We start from the raw sequence: 23977 nt of genomic DNA, 5'->3' as shown, positions 1-23977 counted from the left end.
TGATTACGGTAAAGCTCCATTGATAACGATCCTAATTTACAGCTTATAATGATACTGTTCAAAGTGGAACGCTCAGTTGGTTTCTCCTGACGAACAGCAGACAATATCCAAAAGACAGTATCATATATAACAATGGAGTATTTTGTCGGGGTCGATGTAGGAACTGGAAGCGCCCGAGCCGCTTTGGTATCCTCCAAGGGGAAGATAGTCAAAATGGCAACGTGTCCACTAGAAATTTTCCATCCTGCTCCTAATTTTTACGAGCAATCTTCCGACAACATTTGGAGCGCTGTTTGTCATGTGGTGAAGGTACCGACCAACACGTTTATACAATATAATACTTGTAACAATTTATGCAAAGTAAAAAATGTTTGCATTGATTGCAGGACACAGGAGCCAAATAAAAATTGTATTCTTCTTTTAATTATCCTATTAAGCTGAAACTAATACGTTGATGCCTTTAAATGTTTTTAACATGTCCATGGCTTTAAATTGCATGTACCTATTTTTGTCATAAATGCATCAAATCTGCAGTCTATATATAACGTTTATTATTCGTAGTCGGTTGTGGCTGACATCTCTGCGGACAATGTGAAAGGAGTCGGATTCGATGCAACCTGTTCTCTGGTGGCAGTGGACAAGACAGGATCCCCGGTGACAATCAGTCCCACAGGTGCATAGAAAGCGGAATCACAAACTAAATCAAACATATTTTCATGATTTTCATTGTCGACGCAGGGGAAGACAAACAGAATGTTATATTGTGGATGGATCATAGAGCGCAGGAAGAAGCAGATTTTATAAACGCCCAGAACCACGAAATGCTTCAGTATGTCGGCGGGAAAATATCGCTGGAGATGGAGACACCGAAAATGTTATGGTTGAAAAAGAATCTACCGTCGTCTTGGAATCGTGCAGCATTGCTCTTTGACCTGCCCGATTTCCTAACATGGAAAGCAACAGGTTCCGAGTCGAGGTAGTTACATCATTGTATACCAACATGAAAATTGAGCAACATAGCATAATTCGACAATCTAATTTTAGATCCTTGTGCTCTTTAGTATGTAAGTGGAATTACAATGCTGATCCCGACGGCAACAGCGGATGGAACGAGGAGTTCTTTCATCAGATTCAGCTGGGGGACCTCATGAAAGACAATTGGAGGAAAATTGGTATTAACAACTACTTTCTGTGTATTAGTTTACTAATTATTAGACAGCGGATTTTATGCGTTTCTGGCAAGAATGAGTAGGTGTAATTTAAAGTAGTACATAACTTAAACTTCAAACTTCTTGCGCAGAGTAATTTTTTGATGATTCAACAAGTCCGTTTTACGTTCAGACAGATAGCATGAAAGTATTGCTTTATTTTAACAAAGAGAACTATTGATACGAAGGTAGTGACGTGAGGACACCTGGGGATCCCGTCGACGAGGGACTGTCGGCTAAAGCTGCGTCCGAATTAGGACTCCTAAAAGGTACAGCCGTGGGTACCTCGCTAATCGATGCACATTCCGGAGGACTTGGCATGATAGGCTGTTCCATACCTGGTTTAACTCCTAATTTACAAAACAGATTAGGTAAAGTTAGCGCCTACTTCTCGCAAATTCCTTTTGTCAGTATCGGGCAACGTTTTATTCTATTTGCAGCGTTAATCTGCGGTACCTCGACTTGCCACATGATAGTCAATGAAAAGAAACTGTTCGTTAATGGCGTTTGGGGACCGTATTACAGTGCTATGATTCCGGGATTATGGTTGAACGAAGGCGGTCAGAGCGCGACTGGGAAACTGTTGGATCACATAATCGACGCACACCCTGCAACACCGGGGATTTTGAAAAGTTTGAGTGGAAACAAGTGAGTTCGCTTCGTACAAGCGATTGATAAATTGATTTTATTTTTCTGGAACTTGTTGCTATATTTTCCCAGGCACATACAGCAATACTTAACAGAGTTATTGAAAACAATGGCGGATCAGAAGGGGCTGAAGAACGTTTCGTACTTGACAAAAGAGATTCACGTATGGCCCGACTTTCACGGAAACCGTTCCCCACTGGCCGATCCGACTCTCAAAGGAATGGTAAAAACAATTTTTTATCGCGTATTTAAGATTCGATCTTGATGTAGATTTTGATCAATGTTTATTGTGCAGGTATCGGGGCTATCTCTGTCCGTCGACGAAGAGAATCTGGCGTTGTATTACTTGGCAACTGTACAAGCATTGACGGTACGAATGATAAAAACTATTCGATCGACAAAGTCGAGCCTCTGCGATTCTAATCGTTATGTTGTCAGAGCTAGTATACAGCAGTGCTCCCCAACCTTTTTCGCCGCGGACCGGTCAACGTTTGATAATTTTACCGCGGCCCGCTGAAGGGGGGGGGGGCGTTGATTGTTTATATTTTAAATTGTTTTGATTTAATGATTTTAATTTAATTGTATTTAATGTTCCTTGGGCGGCCCGGTACCATTTGATCCACGGACCGGGGATTGGGGACCACTGGTATACACGGTGTATGACAATTAGTGGTACGCAACAAATGAAATGAAAAATATACAGAGTGAACCACGAATCGAAAATGTTTTTATCAGGTATAGCATGGTTTCAAGAGAGCTTTCACGTGATTATAGCAAATTTTTCGTCAACTCTTTTTTTTCATGATTTTACGAGGTCACCTTCAATTTTGTTCAAATACACCTATAATTTTTTACGCCTATTTGTTAGAGGATTTCAAGGCGAATTCGGTAAGTATCATAACATAAAAAAAATGCAAAAAATTTGCTATAATCGCGTGAAAGCTCTCTTGAAACCATGCTATACCTGATAAAAACATTTTCGATCGGACTGCTAATAACAGAGTAATCTCTACTGATCACGATTCATGGTTTACCTTGTAGAATATAATTTATCAGACACCCTACATACATGAAACGTTTCGTAGCATAGCGTATGACATTTGAAATTTTGTTTTTATCAGTACGGGACAAAGCACATTTTAGAAACACTGGAAGCTGCGGGTCACAAAGTAGACGAGCTATTAGTATGCGGAGGTCTGAGCCAAAATCCGCTGTTCATTCAGATACAAGCAGACGTTTTGGGTTTACCTGTATTTTGCCCTGTTGAGAAGGAATCGGTACTAATAGGAGCAGCGATTCTAGGATCTTATGCAGCCGGAAAGTTCAATACCATATACGAAGCAATCGAAACGATGGGAGGGTCTGCAAATATCGTTAAACCAAGAAATCAGTGTCACAGGTAAGAAATTACTCTAATTGAAAACTATATGTACTTTAATTATTAGACTGCGGATGTTTACGCATTTACGAAGAAACTGGTTGGGTGTAATATAAAACAGTGAAAGATTTAAAAAATTCAAGAATGTTACTTTTAATGTAACAAAGTTAAATTTTTACGTTATTCCTGCTTCCCTCGGTCAATGCGAAACATTTTTATTTTGCATAAAGATCCGCTGTCTATTAATTAATATAGAAATTTAAAATATTCATTACCTTCTCGCTTTCAAGATATCACCTCCAGAAGTATCGGGTCTTCCGAAAAATGGTGCAGGATCAAAACGATTATAGAGAACTCATGAATAAAGATTTTTTGTAACTGCCACTATTGTAAAGTACCTTTTAGACTTGTAAAACTGCGATTATAGGGTCGATGTATACAAGTACATACGTACGCACATAAGTACAATGAATCTCGTAACGAGTACATTTAAGGATCACCGTTTATACTATTTTTTTATAGAGTTAAAATATATTTTATGTATATAAGTAATTGTAGAGATATATTTTTGTTACATATATTATCTTTTACTCCCGTTTGTTATAAATAAAATGATATGCGAAAGTATTTGGTATGTTTCTTATTTTCGTACACCGGACACATATGGTATATAAACTTCTATTGCTCTTTATTTGGTATTTAAGTATGGATTCGAATTTTACATATGTATAATGTCTTGCAGTTCTTTCTACGTTCGTTAAAAATGTTTTCGGTACAAAACACGCGTTATCTTTTCTCTTATTGCATATATGCCTTGTCGCATAATTGCGTTTAACAATATTTTGTACAAACTTACAACAGTATTGCTAAAAGATTAGTTGTTATAAAAATATGAAAAGTTTCGTTCAATATCATTATAAAAGTTTATAAAATGATATTACTGGCTACTTAGGAGATAAAATGTATGTGTACTAGGCGTTTTAGTACACTTCCGGCTAAGCTTCGCCAACTTACGTCGTAAAGAATATTCTTTTCTTATCTCTCTAACTTGCAATAGATCATTTTATCGTAGAAAGTAACGTTTGATATCACATGGTTCGCAAAATCTCCTTACAAAAAAAATTTGACATCCTTAGTATCTTACACATTTTACAAGACATGGTTTTTCAAGACGACAAAACGAAAGATAATATTTGCAATATCACAAAGTCGGTTTATCACAAGGTATTCCAGTGAATTAAAGGTGGAGAAACCGACAGCAATTAACTTACGTGACAGTCGATTTGCAGTAGATTATTTTAAATAATACTGGTATAAAACTTTGGATAAAAACTCTCTAGATCATCATTAAGTATTACAATTGTTGTACATATTTAATGACATATAAATTGGATTACCTATCGATTTCGCAAACTTAACTCTAATCCAAATGCCGGTACTAATTGCACCTGATATTATTCATTTCGTTCGAGGAAAATCAATTTCTTTTTCTAACACTTTGATGAACAATATTGTACGCATTTTAATTCTGAACTTTCTCCCGTGAGCGAGCTTTATACAAACATTCCAATGAGTATTAACTGCTGCTGCGTGAATTATAATGCTCGAATTTTCAATGACGCTCAAAGAATTTAGTATTACATCGATATCGTCGTCAGTCTTTTCGCAGCTAGCTCTCGAACTAAGCTCGTGGATAGAAAAGAAACCTACGAACGGTATCCTTCAAATGTGCTTCAACAGAGACAAAGATTCCATATAATGATATATAATTCTAACTAGTCAACAATCGTCATAAACATTTAACTTGAAAATTATTTATATTTTGATATTTGGAAGACACAACGTGCGTGTTTTTGTTAATAGTTGTATTCTCCATTCTACGGAGATATCTCTTCATATATGTATATATAAATCCTTTATAATTATTATACGGTACTCTCTTCCAGTAATTCAATATATCCGGCTATAGGGGAATATCTTTCCACCAAACGGAGTATCCCTACCAATTGCTCTCGATACGTAGAAAACGAAACAAACAACTATCTCCACGCTTAATAGACAAAGATCTGCAGTCTACTAATTAATAATTTGAATAAAACATGTATGTACCGCAATAAAAGATGTGTATAATATTTGATACGTATCGAACGAACCATTAGGAGAGTCGCTTTTGAAATACGAACACGAACAATTGAGAAGCGAACTATTGGACGAGAGTACTCTACCTAATCTTAATTTCAATAAGGCCATTTGTGCAACTTGTGCAATTAGGATGTCATAAAATTGTCTCCTGATTGACAACTCGCTATCCTATACTAATTAAATCAATCGTTTACGCGAAAGAAAAAAAATTATTTGTTAACAATCAATATTGCTTGTAGTACTTGGAAAACTAAAATTAAAATTCATATGAAGCGATAGTATTCTGCGATATGATTAAGCATGTACTGAAATGCCATTGAAGGTGACGTACCGAATCTCTGCCTCCACAAATGCTTCGCTATTATACGCTGCCCAAGATTATGAGTGGTTTCTTGAATTTCTTCGCAGATCTCGACGCTGGTCTGCCAGATCGTTTCTGAAAGTGTTCATCGTTTTATAAATGATATTATGGTCTCACAAACGCTGGGTTTGCATTGCATAGTTTCCAGAGGGACACAGTGCTGTAATCTGTTTTTGTTACTATGTTTTTTTATCGAGATACGATATTGAATTTGGATAAAGCATCGAATTGTACACGTACCTAAGTTGCTCAGCAGTTTATTTTTACCAGGCGGATCAAACTTCTGCAGGTGCTCCACGCTAATCACCTTATATTGCTTCAGTTCTTGCAACGTATCATAGTTGCAGCAACGAGCTCGATTGTTTGCCACAATGTAACTGCCTGGAGCGCTGTGCTTCGTAATTTCTTTCATCGCTTCCTTGGCCATGGTGCATTTATCGAACTCCCCATGATTCTTATCCACTTTGATCGGCTGAAACACAGTCTACATTGGGAACAAGAAGAATATAAGATCGAAATGACGCTAGTCTGTGTTTTACGCGATACCTCTGGAATTGCTGCGATCATGTGCAACCACATACGTGTCGGTATGGTGTTTGCTTCTGCTATACAGACTATCGTATGAGAATTATTATTGCGCTTCTTAGCGGTAGTTACATCGGAAGGATTCTCAGTCATATAACCATTTGGAAATTCATCCACGATTAATATTGCACTTTGACCTCCTAGAATCCAATCTTGCGGATGAGTTTTCACATAGTTTTCGGATACCTCGTCGCATCTCTCGTATACTTTCTTAACTACGTGTTTCTTTATTTCTGAAAGTAAAAAATGTTTCTGTGTCAATTGCAATTTATTACTAAACTGCAGATCTTTATGCATTTATGAAGAAATTGATTGAACGAAATATAAAACAGTAAAAGATTTTAAAAATTCAAGAATGTTGTAATGTTCCTTTTTATGTAACAAAGTCGATAAGGGATGAAATCAATTTTTATGCTATTCCTGCTTCCTACAATCAATGTAAAACATTTTTATCCGCAGTCTATTTATTACTCTCTGTAATAGTCCTAATAAGTTACGAGCAATGTCTCGATGTTCCTATAATCTTTGTATTATTCGAAGTTACCACCCATTTTTGTAAATGATTCGAATCTGTAGTCTATGAATTAAGAAGGCTTCAATATGGGAATGCTGGCATACCTAGGTAATTGGCGGTAAGTTCGCTGGGTATCATTTGACACCATCCTAATATCAACTGAAGGCACATTTTCAGGTCACATTTGATACCGAAGAAGAAGGAATTCTCTCTTATCGACTGTTTCCTGGTACATTTGGGACAAGACCAGCTGTATTTATCCACGATTCTTGCTTGATTCCAAGCCAAGCTTCTTCCTTTGCATTCGGGATTAGGGCAGTTCGAGTCGGTCCTAATTAAACTCATTTCTTTCAGCCATCCGCACAGCTCTCCCTCGTGCCCTTGCTGCAACATCGGACGCACAACAACATCAAAGTATCCCCCTTGATCCCCAAAGCGCTCCATACATTGTCTGAAAACAAACAGCAATAATTAGAATAAAAGAAATTTAGAACAAATAAAAATCAATAAATTATTTGGATGTAAACATCGACAAATAGACTAAATATTATCTTGTATAATTTCATTCTCAATGTACGTAATAGTTCTTAATAAATGTAATTCAAACCATTTTAGTGATTTTTATCACTTCGAGATCCTAGTATTCGTTGTAAATGAAACATTGTCGCGAATACATTATTTTTAAATATACGTAATGTTATTTATTCATGTAACATATCCACTTTAGATTTTCGAAAATTTTGTCAAAGTACAAGGGAGTTTATTGAAAGGTTTGTATGACTCACAACAAATTCTAATCAATTTCGAATATCTACAGTTTTTCTGAGAACGAACGTTGTTCGATTTACATAAAATATTATGTTATTTATTTATGTAATATACTCCGCTGTAGATTTTCGAAAATTTCGTCAATGATCGAGGGAGTTTATCGAAAGGTTTGTGTGACTCGAGAGGTTCTATTTAATCAATTTCTAATATCTACAGTTTTCCCGAGAACGAACATTGTTCGATTTACGTAAAATATTATTACATAATAATAAATAAACTAGAAGCGGACCACGTTTGGCCACACGTGAATGAAACAAACTCCCATTGTGCGTGGGCAGTGGGGGGGAAAAATCAATACTCCCGTGGGTTAAATATAACTTTCTTATTCTTAATATAATAAAGTTTGAACGATGAAAATCTGAAGAACTCGGAAAGGACATGCATAAATTGATCGTCTTGTAATAAAAAGAAACAGAACGTGGTATCAAAGAGAGTCCAATTAAATAAAGAAATTTTTTTCATGTAGCAGAAGCAACAAGTATTGTAGGATCGGAACTATTTTAACGCGCCGAAGACGCATTACCTCGCTTTGACTTTCGTGTTTCTCATCTTTGATGCAGAACTCGCGTTCGTCCGTCGTTACACAACTCCCGAAGAAACAAACAAAAGTCTACAACATTTTTAAACAAACTAAAATGTAAACAAAAATAGAGGAAAACCAACAAGGAACCACAAAAGACCCGGGAGCAACGTCGACTTCACGCATCCATCGCGCAGCGACTTATACGAACGTCGAAATATGCGCTAACCACATTCCGATGCATTTCGTGCTCTGTCGGTATGATAGAAAACAAATCAGCGCGCAGATTTATGATTTTTTAATTCATAAAATCGAACAATTTTATTTTGCAAGGTATACTTCCATTATTTCTTTCGCTATGAATACATTGGGTGTAGAAATTTATTAGTGGCCCTCGTAATCGGATAATTGCAAGATTATTTTAAATTCCAATCGTTTACCCCCCCCCCCCCATATTCGAGGAGATTTATTATATATATCTGTAAGATAGAGACTATTTTTGTGAGTAGAATATATTTTAATTATTTGTAAATGAAAAATAAATTAACGAAGAAAAGGATACAATAAATAATAATGAACGAATCATGTTTCTATGTGTTGTACTTCCAATTAGAGGCGAAAGTTTCGATTGAAATAAGCCATTGTCGATTAAATACTTTGTATTTTCTCTTTGTTTTTATTATGAACATGTTTTACAAAGCAAAATTGTGTAATGGTGGTAATGGTGGATGTCGGTGGAGGCTGGAAACTATAGAATCGGTGTTGGTGGGCCACAATTTAACAAGACTCCCAGAAAAGTGAGTGCGGACAAAGGGGACATCGGCACAGTAATATAAAAAGTACTCTCCATGAGACAGCATGTAGGATTAGGCCGGCACATTCATTCACCACTTGTTCGAGATACACGCATAAAGTACACTGCACTTTCATATGTATGCATTTAAAACAATGAACATACGAATATATTTCCATTTCCCTTTCGCAACCCGTTTTAAAACTCCACCTGTGGTTTATTCTGTTTCGCGGTTAATATCCATTACTCAATGTATGCTTCTTTTATTTTCTTTTTTTACTCGTTTTTGTTTATCGGAGATGTCTAGCGCAATATAAGAACTGATCAATTTTTTGTACACTTGTGTTTCACAGTTACACTTTTGATCGATTCGTTTTCCCGTTATTCAAAGAAAAATAAACTCTTTCTTTTTTTTCTCTCTCTCTCTCTCTCTCTCTCTCTCTCTCTTTCTCTCTTCACGCGTACGATTATTGCTACCTTCGTCTTCTTGATATATTACACGAGATACCTACATCGGGGTATTTCGGTCTTACGATATATAAAACACATGCTTCAACGAATGAATGTCCCGTCGACGACACTGTCCAACGAGATTCGAACCTTTTCGAGATAATTTGTAAGTTCGAGGAAACGGTTCTTCGTTGGCCGAATACCAATCCGTAAATTTCTTTGAGTTCTTACCACCGTCAAAAATAATTTATAGATTTGCATTCATCCAAATCGTTCACGCGCGTTGAACAGTGTGATCAAGATTTCGATTTCGGACGCTATACGCCTAAAATTTCGCAGATAAGTAACGAAGGTAGCGCGACAAGCCACCTAGAAACAAACCTGTCCAATTCACAGATGCAGTGTTCGAGACAAAACAGCCTAAACGACAAAATAAAAATACAATTAAAACATCGCCGTCGTACAGAGACTGGTCTAGCGCGGAAAAAAATGACAAGTCAACGTCGTATATTATGCAGGTTTCTTTTTTTCTTCTTCTCTTTAATGACCGATGATAGAAATCAATTGTGTACAAGGGGATAACCGGAAGGTGGAACACACGCGAACATGTCCGCCACACCTCCGCGCGATATAGTGACTCGTGAACGTTTACACTGAACTCTCTATTTAATATTTACAAATGAGATCGATTGTTAAAAAGTAATGAGCAATTATTTTGTTCCATATTTCTTTTTGTTTACCTCTTTCGTTTTTTAGTTTTACGTTCTTGTTTTCTTTTTTTTCATCATTTAATACATCGTGGTGCGTGAATAGGAAGGCGCAGTCCAAATGATGGTTTCACAACAAAAATATTATTCAGTCATACCACACCCTGCTAGAGCCGACTAGAGCCGACGAGAACGTGCGAACATGTTAGAATACGGTTTGTTTTTTTTTTCGTTTTCATTTCACTAACAGTAATGGCGATTGGCAGACAAACAGACAGTTTGGCAGGCATGGTGAACATAAAATCAAACATGTACGCGCGATACAAGTAACGTTTTCTCTTTCTCACCCTATCATACGTCGTCTATCGTTCTATCGTGTGTATGTGTATATGTGTGTGTGAATTGTGTGTGTTTGTGTCGTCTCTCTCATTCTCTGCACATTTTTGCTCCTCTTTCTCAGCGTCATTGCTCTTACATATCCTTACGTTCTATGTCCATGAGGTCCTATAATATTGTAACATAGGCTTTAGTACGCTATATCGTAAGCTATACTAGTATCTACCGCCGCTGCGTCGCCAACTACACGCGGCGCAGCAGTCTTATTAATTAATATTAGGAATATCGGCAGTGAAATTCCAATGATAGACGCGGCAGGCAGGCAGTCGGTCCAGCAAAGTCTGTGGGCACTTGCGCTGCTCCGGTGCATAACAGATTCGAAACTGATCGATCGGGGTGCCCCGCGCGTTAATTTTTTACCATTTTACCGGTTGGACGTTGTACGCGTGGGCGGCGAACGTCTCGCGTGGATGAATGAATTGAAAAATTAAGTGGGGCACCCCACTGTTCGAACAGACCGATCTCGGGTCTTTATCCTCTCCGCCATGGCACCATCGTCGTCATCATATTCATCACCATCGCTTCTTGTCGTCATTATCTCTTTCTCTCTCTCGATCTCTTCCACGCTACTCTCTATCTCTCTTACACTTCTCGCACTTGCTTCTCTTTTTCCTCTCGGTTTTTCTTACGATTTTTTTCTAGTTTCGTTTCGTTTCTTTTTTTTTGAAAAATAATTTCTTTACAATACTTCTTCTTCCTCTTCTTCTTCTTCTTCTTCGCACGTCAGATACCGCTACGCGGCGGATCACCGGCGTCATCGGTTGTCGCTTATCGACGAGTCGATCAGATAGAACGAAAACCAGCGTCGAATTGTCCGAAAAATAAAGAGTTACTAAGATTACAAATCACAAATGAAATCACAGACTTTCGTTGGTGGTTTGACAGAGGGGAGGGGGCCGCACGTCGCAAGTAGAACAACATTGTAGGCGTATCATCATCGTCATCGGGATCACACGTCGGCGTTGTTGTTGTCGTCGTCGTCGTAGCTGTAGTTGTGGTTGTGGTTGTGGTTGTAGTTGCTGTTGTCATCATAGTCGTAGTCATCAGGGACGAAAGAATGGGCGTCGCTGTTCAGGGATGTACCGAGTCCTTGTACACCGACACGACTTACTCCCATCCATTCTCCTTGATCATGTGTGCAAGCTCGATTATAAACTTGCCCTCCTTATACTTCTGGCTCGACTCGAACGCATGCTCCTGAAAATTTCAAGGCAACCTGTCGCAGCTGGTCTATCTGGTATGTACAGCGGAACTTAAGGGTACTCTGGTTTTCGAGGCCGGTTCTGCACGAATTTTTAGACACTTTTTTTTTGTAAAGTGAACGTTCGATCAAAATCGCACGAGTCATATATTTCTTTGAAGAATATGTTTTCTACCGGTCCGTAACAAAAAATGAAATTGTTTATCGATCAGTGTGCATATAGTTACGGTTCGAACCAAAATAAATTAAAAATCTTGATTATTTACAAAGTGGCGGAATTTTCAAGTTAAATTATCGATTATTCGAATATTTTTCGGCCTTTAGCGCGATAAAAAAAATAAAAAAAAATTGACGGATTTTAAAAATACTGGTTCTTGGTTAAGACGTCTATAGTTATAGTAATTTTACGAATTCGAACTTCAAGAAAATGCAGAAAACAAAATTTTTCGAAATGAAAAACCAGAATATCCCCTCTTGAGTTAGTTTTCATCGGAGTGGGAGAAACTCACGTATTTCCACCCGAGGGTGGTCTTGCAACACTCGCAGTAAATATCCGCCACAGCATGAAGGCCAGTGAGCAGAACTCGCTCCTCTGCAGGACCACAGCCCACGTTCACCCTGAAATAATGAACGCGCGCCGTAAATTGACTGTAGCGATGATTATCCGTTAACCCCTCGTTCTATCATATCTTCGCGGATTTACGAAAAATTTATTATACAACGTATAGTGTCTAAAAATATTAATCTAATTATCTGCCGTAATTATCGTTGTACGAACAAACGCAGGACAAAGTTATACTATCGCAAGGGATATAATCAGTGGCGGCTCAAGTCAAGTGGAGGCCCTAAGCGGTAAAAATTTTGGGGCCCCCAAACTCAAGTTACAAATAGAAGTTGCAAGAAAACTCTCAGGATTTTATGTATTTCTGGTAAACATGGGTAGATAAAACACAAAATGGAAGAAACATCAGATGAATTTAATATTACTGGCACGTCATATACTAATTGTTCAAATTATTAACAGAAGAAATACATTTTTATGTCGCTCTCCTTTCTTGCAATCGACGTACACACAATTTTTAATTCGCAGAAAAATCCGCAGTCTACTTATTAACAAAAAAGCGGGGCCCCACGCGGCCGCTTACAGTGAAACCCGCCACTGGGTATAATGTAACGGGTGTAAGAACTTTTTCTAAACAACGAACGTGTTGAAAAGCGAATAAATGTGTAGCATTGCGACTTTTCCTTCGGACGGAAAGAACAAGACATCGCGTAGAACAAAAGAAGCATCGGTGTTGAATCTCGATACACTGTGTGTACACCCTGTACAATTCTCCGGGTGAAGTGTACGTGTCCTACTTTCCACGCCGATTCTATCTGGGACTGCGAGGGCAGGCATTAGCATACTTACACTGAATTAAAGAGATAGGCACGACCTTGACTGCCCTGGAAGGACTGCAATCAAAAAGGAAACACCGTGTTAGTTAGAGTTGCGTGAATAGAGATAGAGAGGCGGGGGTGTAGATAGGGGGTGGGGGCAGGCAGGCAGACTCTAGGTGTATACAGGGTGTTTCATTTTTCTAATAACGGAATATCTCGCGACGTAGTGAGTTTACGAAAAAAATTTGTTTACAAAAATTGTTCGGTATGAATATATAAATAACATAACGTATATAACGTAATGCAAATAACATATTGTGATATGTCGTTGAATTCGTCTCGGAAAATGCTATCGCGTCGTGACAAGGAAAAATATATGGTTCCATTTAAAAAACATAAATTGACTTTAAAATTCACCCACCCCATCATTCGAGTCCTAAAAAAATTATTCGAAATTTTTACTTCAACCCTGGCTCCCTTCACACAAATTTTTCTCGTAACATCAGTGCGTCGCGAGATATTTCCGATATCAGATAAACAAAACATCTTGTACACGTGTGTATGCGCGTGTGGCTCGTGTATGTACGTGTGTGTGCGTGTACGAGTGTGTGCGCGCGGTTGTGGCAGCACACACAAAAGCGGAAGAGAAGCGAATGCGAGAAGTCTGTTCGTTACCTGATCTATCACGGCTCACCTTAGAGATGAGTTCGTCGTGGTTGGCGAGGTGAGCACGGCAGTGAATGCACGAGTAAGTGCGGTGACACGAGGGCAGGTATGCTTGAAAAGTTTTGACCATGATGGCGTGTCCGAGCAAGCAGAGAGATCTCTCCTCTCTCGCCCTTGTCGGTCTTCTTCCTCTTCTTCTTCGTCTTCTTTGTCGTCGTCGTCGTTCTCCTCGCTCCCTCTCCCTCCAACCCTTGATCACACGCTATCTCTCCTCTCTTTCTCCCTCTCTCTCGCTTGCGATCGTCTCCCTCCCTCCTGTTATTGTTATCAAGTGCCGTCGAGACGCTTTTCTCCCGTGTGTGGTGAACGTCTGGCCGTTAACCAGCGACGATTATCGAATTGAATTTCTTCCAATCGCGGGGTGGTTGGTGCAATAGTGGCCCCGTTCACCGCCGCTTCGTACTCCGATCAGCTGTTGAGCTGGTTCAGACAGCGCCGGTTCGGGGACACCTGTGAAACAGAAGTTTCTTTCATTAAAACCGGCCACCTCGTGCCACGCGCTCGAAATTAGCCTATCATTCAACCGGGCCCGTGCCGGGCCAATCTTCGGCCGTGTGCCTGTTTCGTACGCGATTCATGTTGTCGACAATAGTTTTGCTTTTCGCTAGACAGCGGATCTTTACGCGGAATGAACACTTTTCTATCTGAATTTCAACATACTGGAGTGAAATTGAAACTTATTGTTAGACTGCGGATTTGATGTATTTACAGGAAAAATTAGTAGGTGTCATTTAAAACAGTGAAAAATTTACAATGATCTAATAATGCCAATCTAACGTTTTCAGCTTGTAATGATTAAAGTAAGAATTAAAGGTCTGTCTGGCTCTACTCTCTTGCAAATGGTGCAGACAATTTTTATTTTGCATAAAAATCCGCAGTCTACTTATTGTCTTTATTATTTATTTAATGCTTTAAACCAACTATGGTTTATGTAGCATACAGTCTACTTATTGTCTTCAGTAACATTTTTGGCAGGTTGAAGATAATATAATATTCTAAAATTTTTTCTGTTTTTACTGTTTATATGACAAAAATGAGTAGGTTTAATTCGAAACAGTAAAGATATTGGAAGAATTTGAGAATACTGTTATATTATTTTCAACCTATTGAACACATTAAGAAAGAAAATAAATTTCTATTTGACTCCGGTTTGTTGGAATTCAGGACGATAATTTTTATTTTGCATAAACGTCCGCTATCTACTTACGCATCACAACACTTATAATACTCTAAGAGTAATTCGACTATGTGTCAAGAAAAAGGCGTAGAGTTTAAGAGTCCCTACAGAACATTGTACAAATTTTGATTCAACAGGTGTTCTACCAGTTACACATACATATAGTAGAGTGCACAACGAACGGCTTGAATGGATATTAAATCAAAGTACTTTTACAAGAAACAATACAACTGATTCTTTTGAATCCTCAGTGTACGCGAAAGACTTTTCAGGGCTACGCAGAGAATTTTTGATTTTGGTTCACATTTCTCCAGGTCTGATGTTTTTTGAGGAAAAATAGGGGAATAAGGATGGAGGCATTAAGATTGTTCTCTAAGGCAAAATAACCATCCTAATGGCCACGGTCTCCAGCTGGCTAGTTGTCTCGCGCGCAACTTAATCGTCGCCTAGTTGGAACGCCCACGACGATCCCTGACACGCTGCGCGCCGCGCCGTATCGTCGTCGAGCGATCTAACGATCCCGAGCTCAATCTGATCCACGGGCACGCCGCCGACGGAGGTGACGTCAAAGACGAGACCGTTGCAACCAAACGGCCAAGATATACGCGTTGCATTTCGAAATGGAAATCAGTAGTCAACCCTTGCGTGAGCCACTGGGAATCCATTTTCCGTTTCCTTCGACAAGCTTCCTTCCCGGGGTTAATAATAACCAACCTGCACAGTACAATCGTGTACGTTCAATTAATTCCATTAATTCCGAACAAAAATTCACGGAAACTCTGCTTAAATGTTTATTGACTTCACACTTTTCTAGTCACCACTAAAGATCGCTGTACCATTCTTCAAAATATAATTTACATTAAACATTTTACATTTTACATTAAACATTTTAAACATTTAAGTAATGTATGAGGCATTACATGAATGTCATATCCATAAAGCGAAAAAGATCGTATAGAATGGGATTGGACTGCTCTTTACTTTACCGGACTCAAAATTTGTGCCTTAAATCCACAGAATGGTACATCTTTCGATGCGTGTCGTTTTTTCCTCAATCGATTTTCGTTAATCGATTTCGATGAAATTTTCAACATTTGTAGAAACAACACAGATCTACAAAACAAATATTTGAAATTTTCATTAAGGACCCAAATAAAAAAGTTTAAAAAAACGCTTTTTTTTTATTTTTGCATGTAACCTTGTAAATGATCCTAATTGATTATAAAAAATCAGGTCGTTTAGTCCAATTATAAGAAACATGTTTTACCAAAACGGTTAAGAACCAAGGGTGAATCTATGAAACGAAAGGTGCCGGTGTCACCGGTGACCATCAACTAAACGCGAAGAAGAAAAATTGAGCTATAAGAAGATTGGCGGAGGTTCGCGAGTCGTTCTTGCTGTGCGTCTTCCCGTTATTTGCCTGCTATCGCGTACGTATGTATATTTATTCCGCAACTATCAATACCGAGTTATTTATAACGACCTGTTAAATAACGCTCGGCCGAATATCAAACTGGCCGCGCTTTATTATTGCTGCAACGAAAGTGAAAAATCGTTAGATGTCCGTTGACCAGGCCGAAGAGTACACGCATCGAGAGAAAGACTAGATAACACGCACGGATAATACATCTATAAAAATAAATGAAAGGGGTGGGGGCCACGACAAGACTCCGCACAAACATTTTGAAGCGCAATAGCATTGATGCACTCTCTCTCCGTATCGAGCGTCGCCACGTGCTGGCGCGTGTTCAAACAAAGAAAAGAGACAAGGTCTCCATTATGATGCGCTTAAGAGATGGCTTCTTCTTTATAAAGATGGAGGAAGCGCGGGCAAGGCTCTTCTCTTTCACGCGTTCGTCCCGTTGCCCCTACCCGCTCGTACTCGTTACTCTGTACTTGGATTGCGAGTGACCAGCCTCTTCGCGACTGCAGATTGCAGAAAGTTATCGTAAACAAAGGAGCATCCAGGTTCGAACATGGAGTCGGAACCGTTTGTCTAAAACTTTTTCTCTGAAAGAGTCTTGGAATTTTGACGGAGCTCCTTGTGTAATTTGAAGAGGTTAGGTAATGACTACACAGCGGATCTTTATGCATGTATGAATAAATTGTTTGGACGAAATAGAAAATAGAACAAGATTTTTAAAATTCGAGAAAATTGTAATGTTGTTTTTAAAGTGAGAAAATCATTAAGGGATGAAATCAATTTTATCTTATTCCTGCTTCCTACAATTAACGTAGAATATTCTTATTTTGCATAAAGATCCGCAGTCTAGTAATGATACGTAATCAATAAATCTTAGGAAAATAAAAAATAGTTGTTTCTTGTTGCGTGACGCTTTGTGGCGCCGCGCGCCGACATGAATATCATGAATTATTCATACGTGAAATTATTATAGTCAGAACATAGAGAAAAAGCTTTGTTGTTAATATCTTTCCGCGGAGCACAGTTTGGGAATCCCTTGTCTAAAGTATTATTAAAAATTAGCCGATGCTTATCTTAGACTTATCGGTTTAAGGTGTTTGTTGGCTCGGCAAATAAAACGGAGTTTCATCCACCTCGAACCGTAGCGTTTCCAAAATAGCTTTTAAGGAAGTCGAAATGAATTGCAGGAGACTGTTTATGAACAATGGAATCGTCAGAAAAGTTTTACGATAATATTCGAACATTTGGAAATTGATTTTTCAAAATGCATGGGAGTGGAGTGGAAAAGAGTCCAACCATCGTCGCAGTGATTCGATTTCAAGGACATCGCGCTAAGTGTATCATTCATTAATATGAATGAAGAAGAGACATTTATATAATTGTAATCGTCTCGTGTCGAGCGTGATCTGCGCGTCTCCGAGTCACGTGACGACGTGTGTACACAAACAAAGGAGAGTGACGAGGCCTTTGTTTTGGTACGCCGAGGAGGAACGACGGAACGTCGCTGACAATCAGTCAGAGGTTTAATAAGAGATTCTAGCCGAGCAAAATTATTGGCTTGGCAAGAATGTAATTTCGATATTTTAAGGTGAAATAAAAAACCGAATTTCTTTATTCGAACGATGAACTTCCATCAATAAAATATTTTCCTATTTATTCTTTTTGGCAAAAGATCATTTCCTAGTCATTATCATTATTCATTGAAAATTTCTTATTCATTAAAATTCATTGCTTGATTAAAAAAAAATTGGGCTCTCTATTAAACCTTACAATTCTTGCCAACCCAATATTTTATTTCTATCCATTTTTTTTTATTGCGTATTTTACTTCTAATGAATCAGCAAAAGTTGTGCTCGAGTTAATGTATTCATCGCAGGCCAGAGAAATTAAATATTACAGCACTTTTTAGAGCTTCGTATTATTTTCCAACTCGTAAATTCGCAATAAACGAATTTATAACAACGCAGAAATAAATTGTTTACAGTATCTTTGGCGAGAAATCTGCATGTTTGCAAATACTTTGTTTTTCCGTACAGCTAGGACTGCATGTTGGAACATTTCAATACGTGGTGAGGAGATAGAGGGAGAACGACGATCTGCTGTTGTTTGGATTTACATAGCCGGCAGACGCTTTTGCTGCTTTAACCCCATGCCGTATCATTTTCTTCGCAGTTACAGTGGTTAGAAACTCTTTATCCACAAAAATGTCGTGGAAGAGAAAAGACAATTTATATTTCTTTAGTTAACCATTAGATTAATATACAGGGTGTCCCAGCTAACTTGACCACCTTGAAACTTTGTAGTTCAGGAAATATTTAATTTAAAGTTAAAGAATTATTTAGTAATTCTTAGATTTTTTTAGTCTTCCATATATCTCGAAAACTAATTAAGAATTATTTAAACTGAAATATCTACTGAACTACTAACTTTTCGACATACATAGGTTGGTACTTTTTTATAACGAATGTCCAGCTGCATCGATTGATGTATTAAAAAATACCTCATTCCATTTAAAGAAATGAAGGTAACCTTCATATCTCTAAAAAAAATTAGATAAAAAAATTTTTTTGTATCGTATGAGTGCCATTTTACCATTCAACTTTGTTCTTCAGACATTTGACGTATCTTTAAAAACAACAAAGATATTGAAGGTGGTCGAGTTAGCTGGGACACTCTGTATACGAAGGTCAATACTTTTTTACGCAGAATTTTGCAGAAATATTGGGCATCTATTTAAGAAACTGAAGGAGACCTTCGTATCCTGATAAAAAATCGAAGTAACAAAAATCAGATTGCAGCACTGTATGTCCCCCTAGGAACCATGCAACATTTTTTTGTACAACAAATAACTTATCAGACTTATTTGAGATCGTCGTTCTCCTCGTTTTCCAGTTCCTTTCCAACTTGGATCAATCGGAACAATGATTCGCAGGCGGCCTTGCGATAACGGTACTGCTTTACTTTCCAGGCTTACGGCAACGCGGAATTAACACTCCGTGTGACACAACCAACCGCCATGTTTCCTGCGTATTATTTCTGACACGGAGAGGCGAACTATAAAGGGAACACGGAAGCACCGAGCATGAAGCATTGTTCTCGTTGCTGTTCCTTTTAATTTCGTGTCTATTTCAGTTTATCCCCGCAAACATGGCGCCGATAGATGCCCGAGACGACTTGGGAAACGGCGTTAACCTTTCGCGTCACGAAACATCTATTCTTTCCCGACCATCGTGTCTTTGTTCGAAGCTTATACGACTTTAAACGGTTAATTAGAGATTTTGATCAGGATCGCTTTGACGATGCGTCGGGGTCCCCGGTCTGTCTGCCAATGCGATACAATGTGCATTTCTCGCTTGTAAATTATTGCAGCTGTAATCTTTTTACAAGTGGCTATAAAGCTAAAAGAGAGCGATTCAATGCGTCGCAGACGAGATCGTAAAGCTCGAGTGTGCCTGTACACGTGATTTTCTGCACGTTGAAATAAATACACGGGGAATTAGATTGTTCAGGTTGAGAACCACGATTCACCGCGCCAGGATCTTGCACGTTTATCTTCCCACGTCAATGTTTATAAACAATGGCGGTTCCGCGGGATTATTGCATTTAAACATGCGCGAGATAACAATACATATGTACGAACGTAGAACCGTAAAAGCGCGCGCTTTTAAGGCGGCATAGTCGTTTCCAGGATTGCAAGGCTGCGGGATTCGCGTTCTCACTTCTCAATAATACAAAAATGGCGTTTTTCAATAGTCGAAAACGCTAGATAAAAGATCGGTCTAGGGCGCCATCGCCCTCAAAAGTCTTTTCGTTTACAGTCGGTAACGAAAGTATTCGAACGCCCTTTAAAACAGAATAACTTTTTTATAATTGCACCAAACGACCTGATTTATTCTAATTAATTAGAAACATTGGTTTATGATATGATATGCAAAAAAGATTTTCCAAAAATTATAATTTACAAGGTTACATGCAAAAATAAATAAGGCATTTTTAAACATTTTTTATTTGGGCCCTTAAAGAAAATTTAAATTTTGTAGATCTATGTCTGTTATACTAAAATTACTATTGATAGCGCCCTAGATCGATCTTTTATCTAGCGTTTTTGACTATTGGAAAAGCCCATTTCTGTATTATTGAGAAATGAGAACGCGAATCCCGCACCTTTGCAATCCTGGAAAAAGGAGTCTACTCCCTTAACGAACATTCAAAAACCGTAAACGCGTTTGCGCACGTTTTATTTATCTCCCAGGACTAGCATTATGTGTTAATATCAGATGATTGCGTAAGTTCGTGCCCGACTTGAAAATAAAATTCAATAGTTACATTTTGAAGAATAAACCTTTATTAATCATTTATATAGTCACACCATTCCTTTCTAATTGTAGAAAGTCTGGTTCTACAATTAGAAAAGAATGGTGACTAGTATAATAGAATTAGCACTAAACTTACCACCACCAGATGTTCTATTTCACAATTATTGAAATTATGAAGATGCTTTCATGGTAAATGGTTACATAAATATATTTAATAGCGCAGATATTATAATATGAACCGCACAAAGTTCAAATGAATTTAATCTTGTTATTTTTATAAGGCAACATGTGCTGGCTGCTTTTAAAGCTCGGTAGGTTTAGTGTTAGAATTTCTACAATTAGAAAAGAATGGTGACTACATATATATATAATTTTTCCTTTTTCTACACTCCGCCCTGCAGTACAATTTGCGACATCTATGAGAGTCGGGCACAAATTTATGCAATTGTCTAATACATACGTACCAACCGACCTGTAACGGCCGATCCTAGCCGTGCATTTCAATCGAAAAATTTCCCAGACACCGTTCAACCTTGAGCGAAACACGGACTGTATACTCGAGCACCGTGCAAAATCATGGCGGGGTTCGTCGGCCGCGGGCTACCAATCCGCAGAAAGAACTTTCCCGACGGATCGTCGGGGAACAAAGAGATGGAACGTCCGAGTCAATACACGACCCAAGGTCATTGCTACCCGTCGCCGACGCATCCTCAGTATTTCCGATTTTCTTGTCATCCTTTTTTCACCGCCGCGCCGGTGCAGTCTGCCCGCGCGAGCCACTACATACACTGTAAACTGTAAACATTCGAACGTTTCGAACCTCGAATTGCCCACGCGTTTTCAACTTCCCTAGCCCCCGGACAAATAAATAATTCCAAAAAAATAGAAGGTTCGTAGTATATTTATATTACCGGTACACACACACACACTGTATTATATCGCAGTAATCTGCGTCTGCAACCGTTTCCTTTATACAAAAGTCTATCTTAGCAACGGTAAATTTCATATTCTTTTATACTCAGAATACGCCAATCTATCGAAATCGAGCTTAAAAAATTGGTCATTCCATTTAAAAAAACAAAGGTGACCTCTACATTTTCTGTACGCCTCCAATTGCAAGAATACTTCTGTGAGTAACATTTTCTCGTATTGTTTGAAATAACTAAGGTATTCTTAGTTATACTTGGTTAGACTTTTTGTCATATAGTTAGGGTGCCGACTTTTTTATGCGAAATAAAAATTGTCTGCGTCGATTACGAGCAACACGGTTTCGATAATAATTATGTATTTATTGATGCCGTAAAGCACTCGTTACTTCTTCCGAGGTTTTTCGTCAGAAATGCATAATATCTGCAGTCTAGGTACAGCATTTCCATAAAGCTCCGAAAGACCAATGTTTATGTAACATTTTTTCTTATTTAGACACACGGAATGTACTGACAATGTTCGGCTGTTAAAACCTGAGACACCGTGTATATTAATAGACACCTCTTTGGTACGATGCTGTTTTCAGTGCGACAGCCAGCAAACAAGAATACAACGTGGCCGATCGTCGATTCTAATCGACAGACATCGTATTTCTGTACGAGAGAGAGAGTGTATATCATACTTGAAACAATAAAATCATTGTTTCCTGAGCTTTCTAAATTCTTCTGTATTTTCATCGATTCTTACTTGCTTTGAAACGCTACTAGCGACAGATGAGCGCGGCACCGAAACAGTTAAGCGAGATTCAAATTGCGTGCCATTTTTATTTCATTATTTTGGCAGGCTGGGAACTTCAAAGCTGACATGTAGTAGAATATACACTGCTGTGCAAAAGAAAGAAGCACCCAGTCAGTCTCCTCCTTTTCCCCTTCCACTATCCCATTCCAGCACCATGTGCACACTCCAACGTCCCACACTAATTGTAAGACCGTAGACCACGGTGCACGTGCCGTAGACTGGACTAGTCATCAGAGAGGGGGTACTAAATTCCCCTCGATTTTCTCAGTCTGGCGACACTGACGCGATACAGTAAATCCTCATTTACTGTCCAACAGTTGTGTTCTGCACGGACAGTTATCGTACAGGGACACCATTTTGTTATGACTGCGTCTACCGCGCCGAGACTTCAATAGAGAGCCGAACATAGAGGAGGACAAAATGAAATACGGATCGCGTGATCGAAACGTGTCGCCGTCGCGACTTCACTGTATATTCAAATACATGTCGATCAAATGTATCTATCGATTGATCGTTACTCTGAGGTTAATGCGTACATCGGGTTTCCTTTTTCAAACTATGTAGAACACTTTTAGAGAACCAATGTTTCCTCTCCGCTAAGAATAACGTTTAAATAGTTATGGATAACTAATACTATTCGAAGTCCGAATGATTCGAATGTTGTTTACAGTCCGACTACAGTATACATATAGCCTGAATGAATAAGACAGGAGGAATTCAACGAAAGAGATCCGTGCACGTCTGTCTCCTGCACACGTGCACGCTTTGTTTTCCCACCTGACGCACGGCACACGTTGTCCTACATGCTGGGTGATAAGACGACAGTTGGGAGACAAACTCTCAAGGGTGATTCTTCGGGAAACGATACACAAGACTCTTGGTATCCAGACGAATTAATAAAGCACGCGGAAGTCATGCATGACGAAACTTTTCAATTGCGTAGCGCGAGTGCAGCGTCTACGAAGTTAAGACACGTTTCGCACCGCGTGAGTGATTCACCGGACGGTTACTCGTTTATTCTTATCGATGGTGGGACACGTTTTCTTTATGACAATGAACCTACGTAATTTTTACCAACCTTCGATCAAGGGATAGGACACGACCAGGAAGATTGCCAGGACACTTTTACGGAGCGTCACCGGTTTTCGGTTTGTTTGTGACAAGGATTCAACGGGAATGGGGACCGAGATTTTCTCACGACCCTGAACCTGTCGAGTCAGGAGGAAAAATGAATGCGCGTTCGGTGCACCGATAAGATAGCCGCCGGTCGTGGCTCATCGACGTCACGGGAAGAAATATCGACAGTGTCAATTTGACACCCTTGTTTTGTGGCGACTAGGATATTCCCCCGAGACACACCTGAGATAACGCGGGAGAGGATTAGATACCGTCTTGGGAGACGAACACGACTGCTGGATAAAATGATAAGACGCTGCAGGAGTTACATGGAAATTGTTTAACCTTTCCCTGGATTCAAGCACAGTTGATGTTGACTCTTG

General features: G+C 38.8%; 3 protein-coding genes across 5 annotated transcripts in view; 1 reads left to right on the top strand and 2 right to left on the bottom strand.

Moving 5' to 3' along the window:
- The first annotated feature begins 132 nt into the window (after nucleotides 1-132).
- LOC143210608 (FGGY carbohydrate kinase domain-containing protein) lies at nucleotides 133-5733 on the top strand. The gene is made up of 10 exons (XM_076427618.1): nucleotides 133-309; nucleotides 562-673; nucleotides 739-976; nucleotides 1045-1172; nucleotides 1397-1579; nucleotides 1649-1856; nucleotides 1929-2079; nucleotides 2152-2226; nucleotides 2978-3255; nucleotides 3525-5733. The coding sequence occupies exons 1-10, from the start codon at nucleotides 133-135 to the stop codon at nucleotides 3610-3612; spliced, it is 1638 nt and encodes a 545-aa protein (XP_076283733.1). The 3' UTR covers nucleotides 3613-5733.
- On the bottom strand, nucleotides 5636-8404 carry LOC143210610 (uncharacterized). 3 transcript variants are annotated; one of them, XM_076427620.1, is made up of 5 exons: nucleotides 8188-8404; nucleotides 6941-7287; nucleotides 6284-6555; nucleotides 5978-6221; nucleotides 5636-5812 (listed from the first exon to the last, which is right to left on the bottom strand). In XM_076427620.1, the coding sequence occupies exons 1-5, from the start codon at nucleotides 8211-8213 to the stop codon at nucleotides 5640-5642; spliced, it is 1062 nt and encodes a 353-aa protein (XP_076283735.1). In that variant the 5' UTR covers nucleotides 8214-8404; the 3' UTR covers nucleotides 5636-5639. The 3 variants fall into 3 exon arrangements, with proteins under 3 accessions (XP_076283735.1, XP_076283736.1, XP_076283737.1); XM_076427621.1 differs by having other exon boundaries at nucleotides 5978-6209; nucleotides 8188-8402; XM_076427622.1 differs by lacking the exon at nucleotides 8188-8404 and adding an exon at nucleotides 7444-8122.
- A 421-nt stretch (nucleotides 8405-8825) lies between these two features.
- Ypel (Yippee-like) overlaps nucleotides 8826-23977 on the bottom strand; it is a 43095-nt gene continuing 27943 nt past the window's right edge. Inside the window, exons 2-5 of the mRNA XM_076427633.1 lie at nucleotides 13806-14287; nucleotides 13143-13186; nucleotides 12241-12349; nucleotides 8826-11727 (exon numbers count right to left, since the gene is read on the bottom strand). Of these exons, the coding sequence (XP_076283748.1) occupies nucleotides 11638-11727; nucleotides 12241-12349; nucleotides 13143-13186; nucleotides 13806-13907 (345 nt within the window). The 5' untranslated portion in view covers nucleotides 13908-14287 and the 3' untranslated portion in view covers nucleotides 8826-11637. The remainder of the gene's footprint in view (nucleotides 11728-12240; nucleotides 12350-13142; nucleotides 13187-13805; nucleotides 14288-23977) is intronic.

This window comes from Lasioglossum baleicum, chromosome 7 (assembly GCF_051020765.1).
Source record: "Lasioglossum baleicum chromosome 7, iyLasBale1, whole genome shotgun sequence".
NCBI classification, from domain to species: domain Eukaryota; kingdom Metazoa; phylum Arthropoda; class Insecta; order Hymenoptera; family Halictidae; genus Lasioglossum; species Lasioglossum baleicum.
Note: the sequence above shows the minus strand (reverse complement) of the source record. Positions and strands in the feature narration are given on the sequence as shown.

Coding starts and splice junctions, on each gene's coding strand:
- LOC143210608 (XM_076427618.1), top strand. CDS start 133: ATGGAGTATTTTGTCGGGGTCGATGTAGGAACTGGAAGCGCCCGAGCC. Junction 674..738: donor GGTGACAATCAGTCCCACAG/GTGCATAGAAAG, acceptor TTGTCGACGCAG/GGGAAGACAAACAGAATGTT. Junction 1,173..1,396: donor AGACAATTGGAGGAAAATTG/GTATTAACAACT, acceptor ATTGATACGAAG/GTAGTGACGTGAGGACACCT.
- LOC143210610 (XM_076427620.1), bottom strand. CDS start 8,213: ATGAGAAACACGAAAGTCAAAGCGAG. Junction 6,222..6,283: donor TGATCGCAGCAATTCCAGAG/GTATCGCGTAAA, acceptor TTCCCAATGTAG/ACTGTGTTTCAGCCGATCAA. Junction 5,813..5,977: donor TAAACTGCTGAGCAACTTAG/GTACGTGTACAA, acceptor GAACACTTTCAG/AAACGATCTGGCAGACCAGC.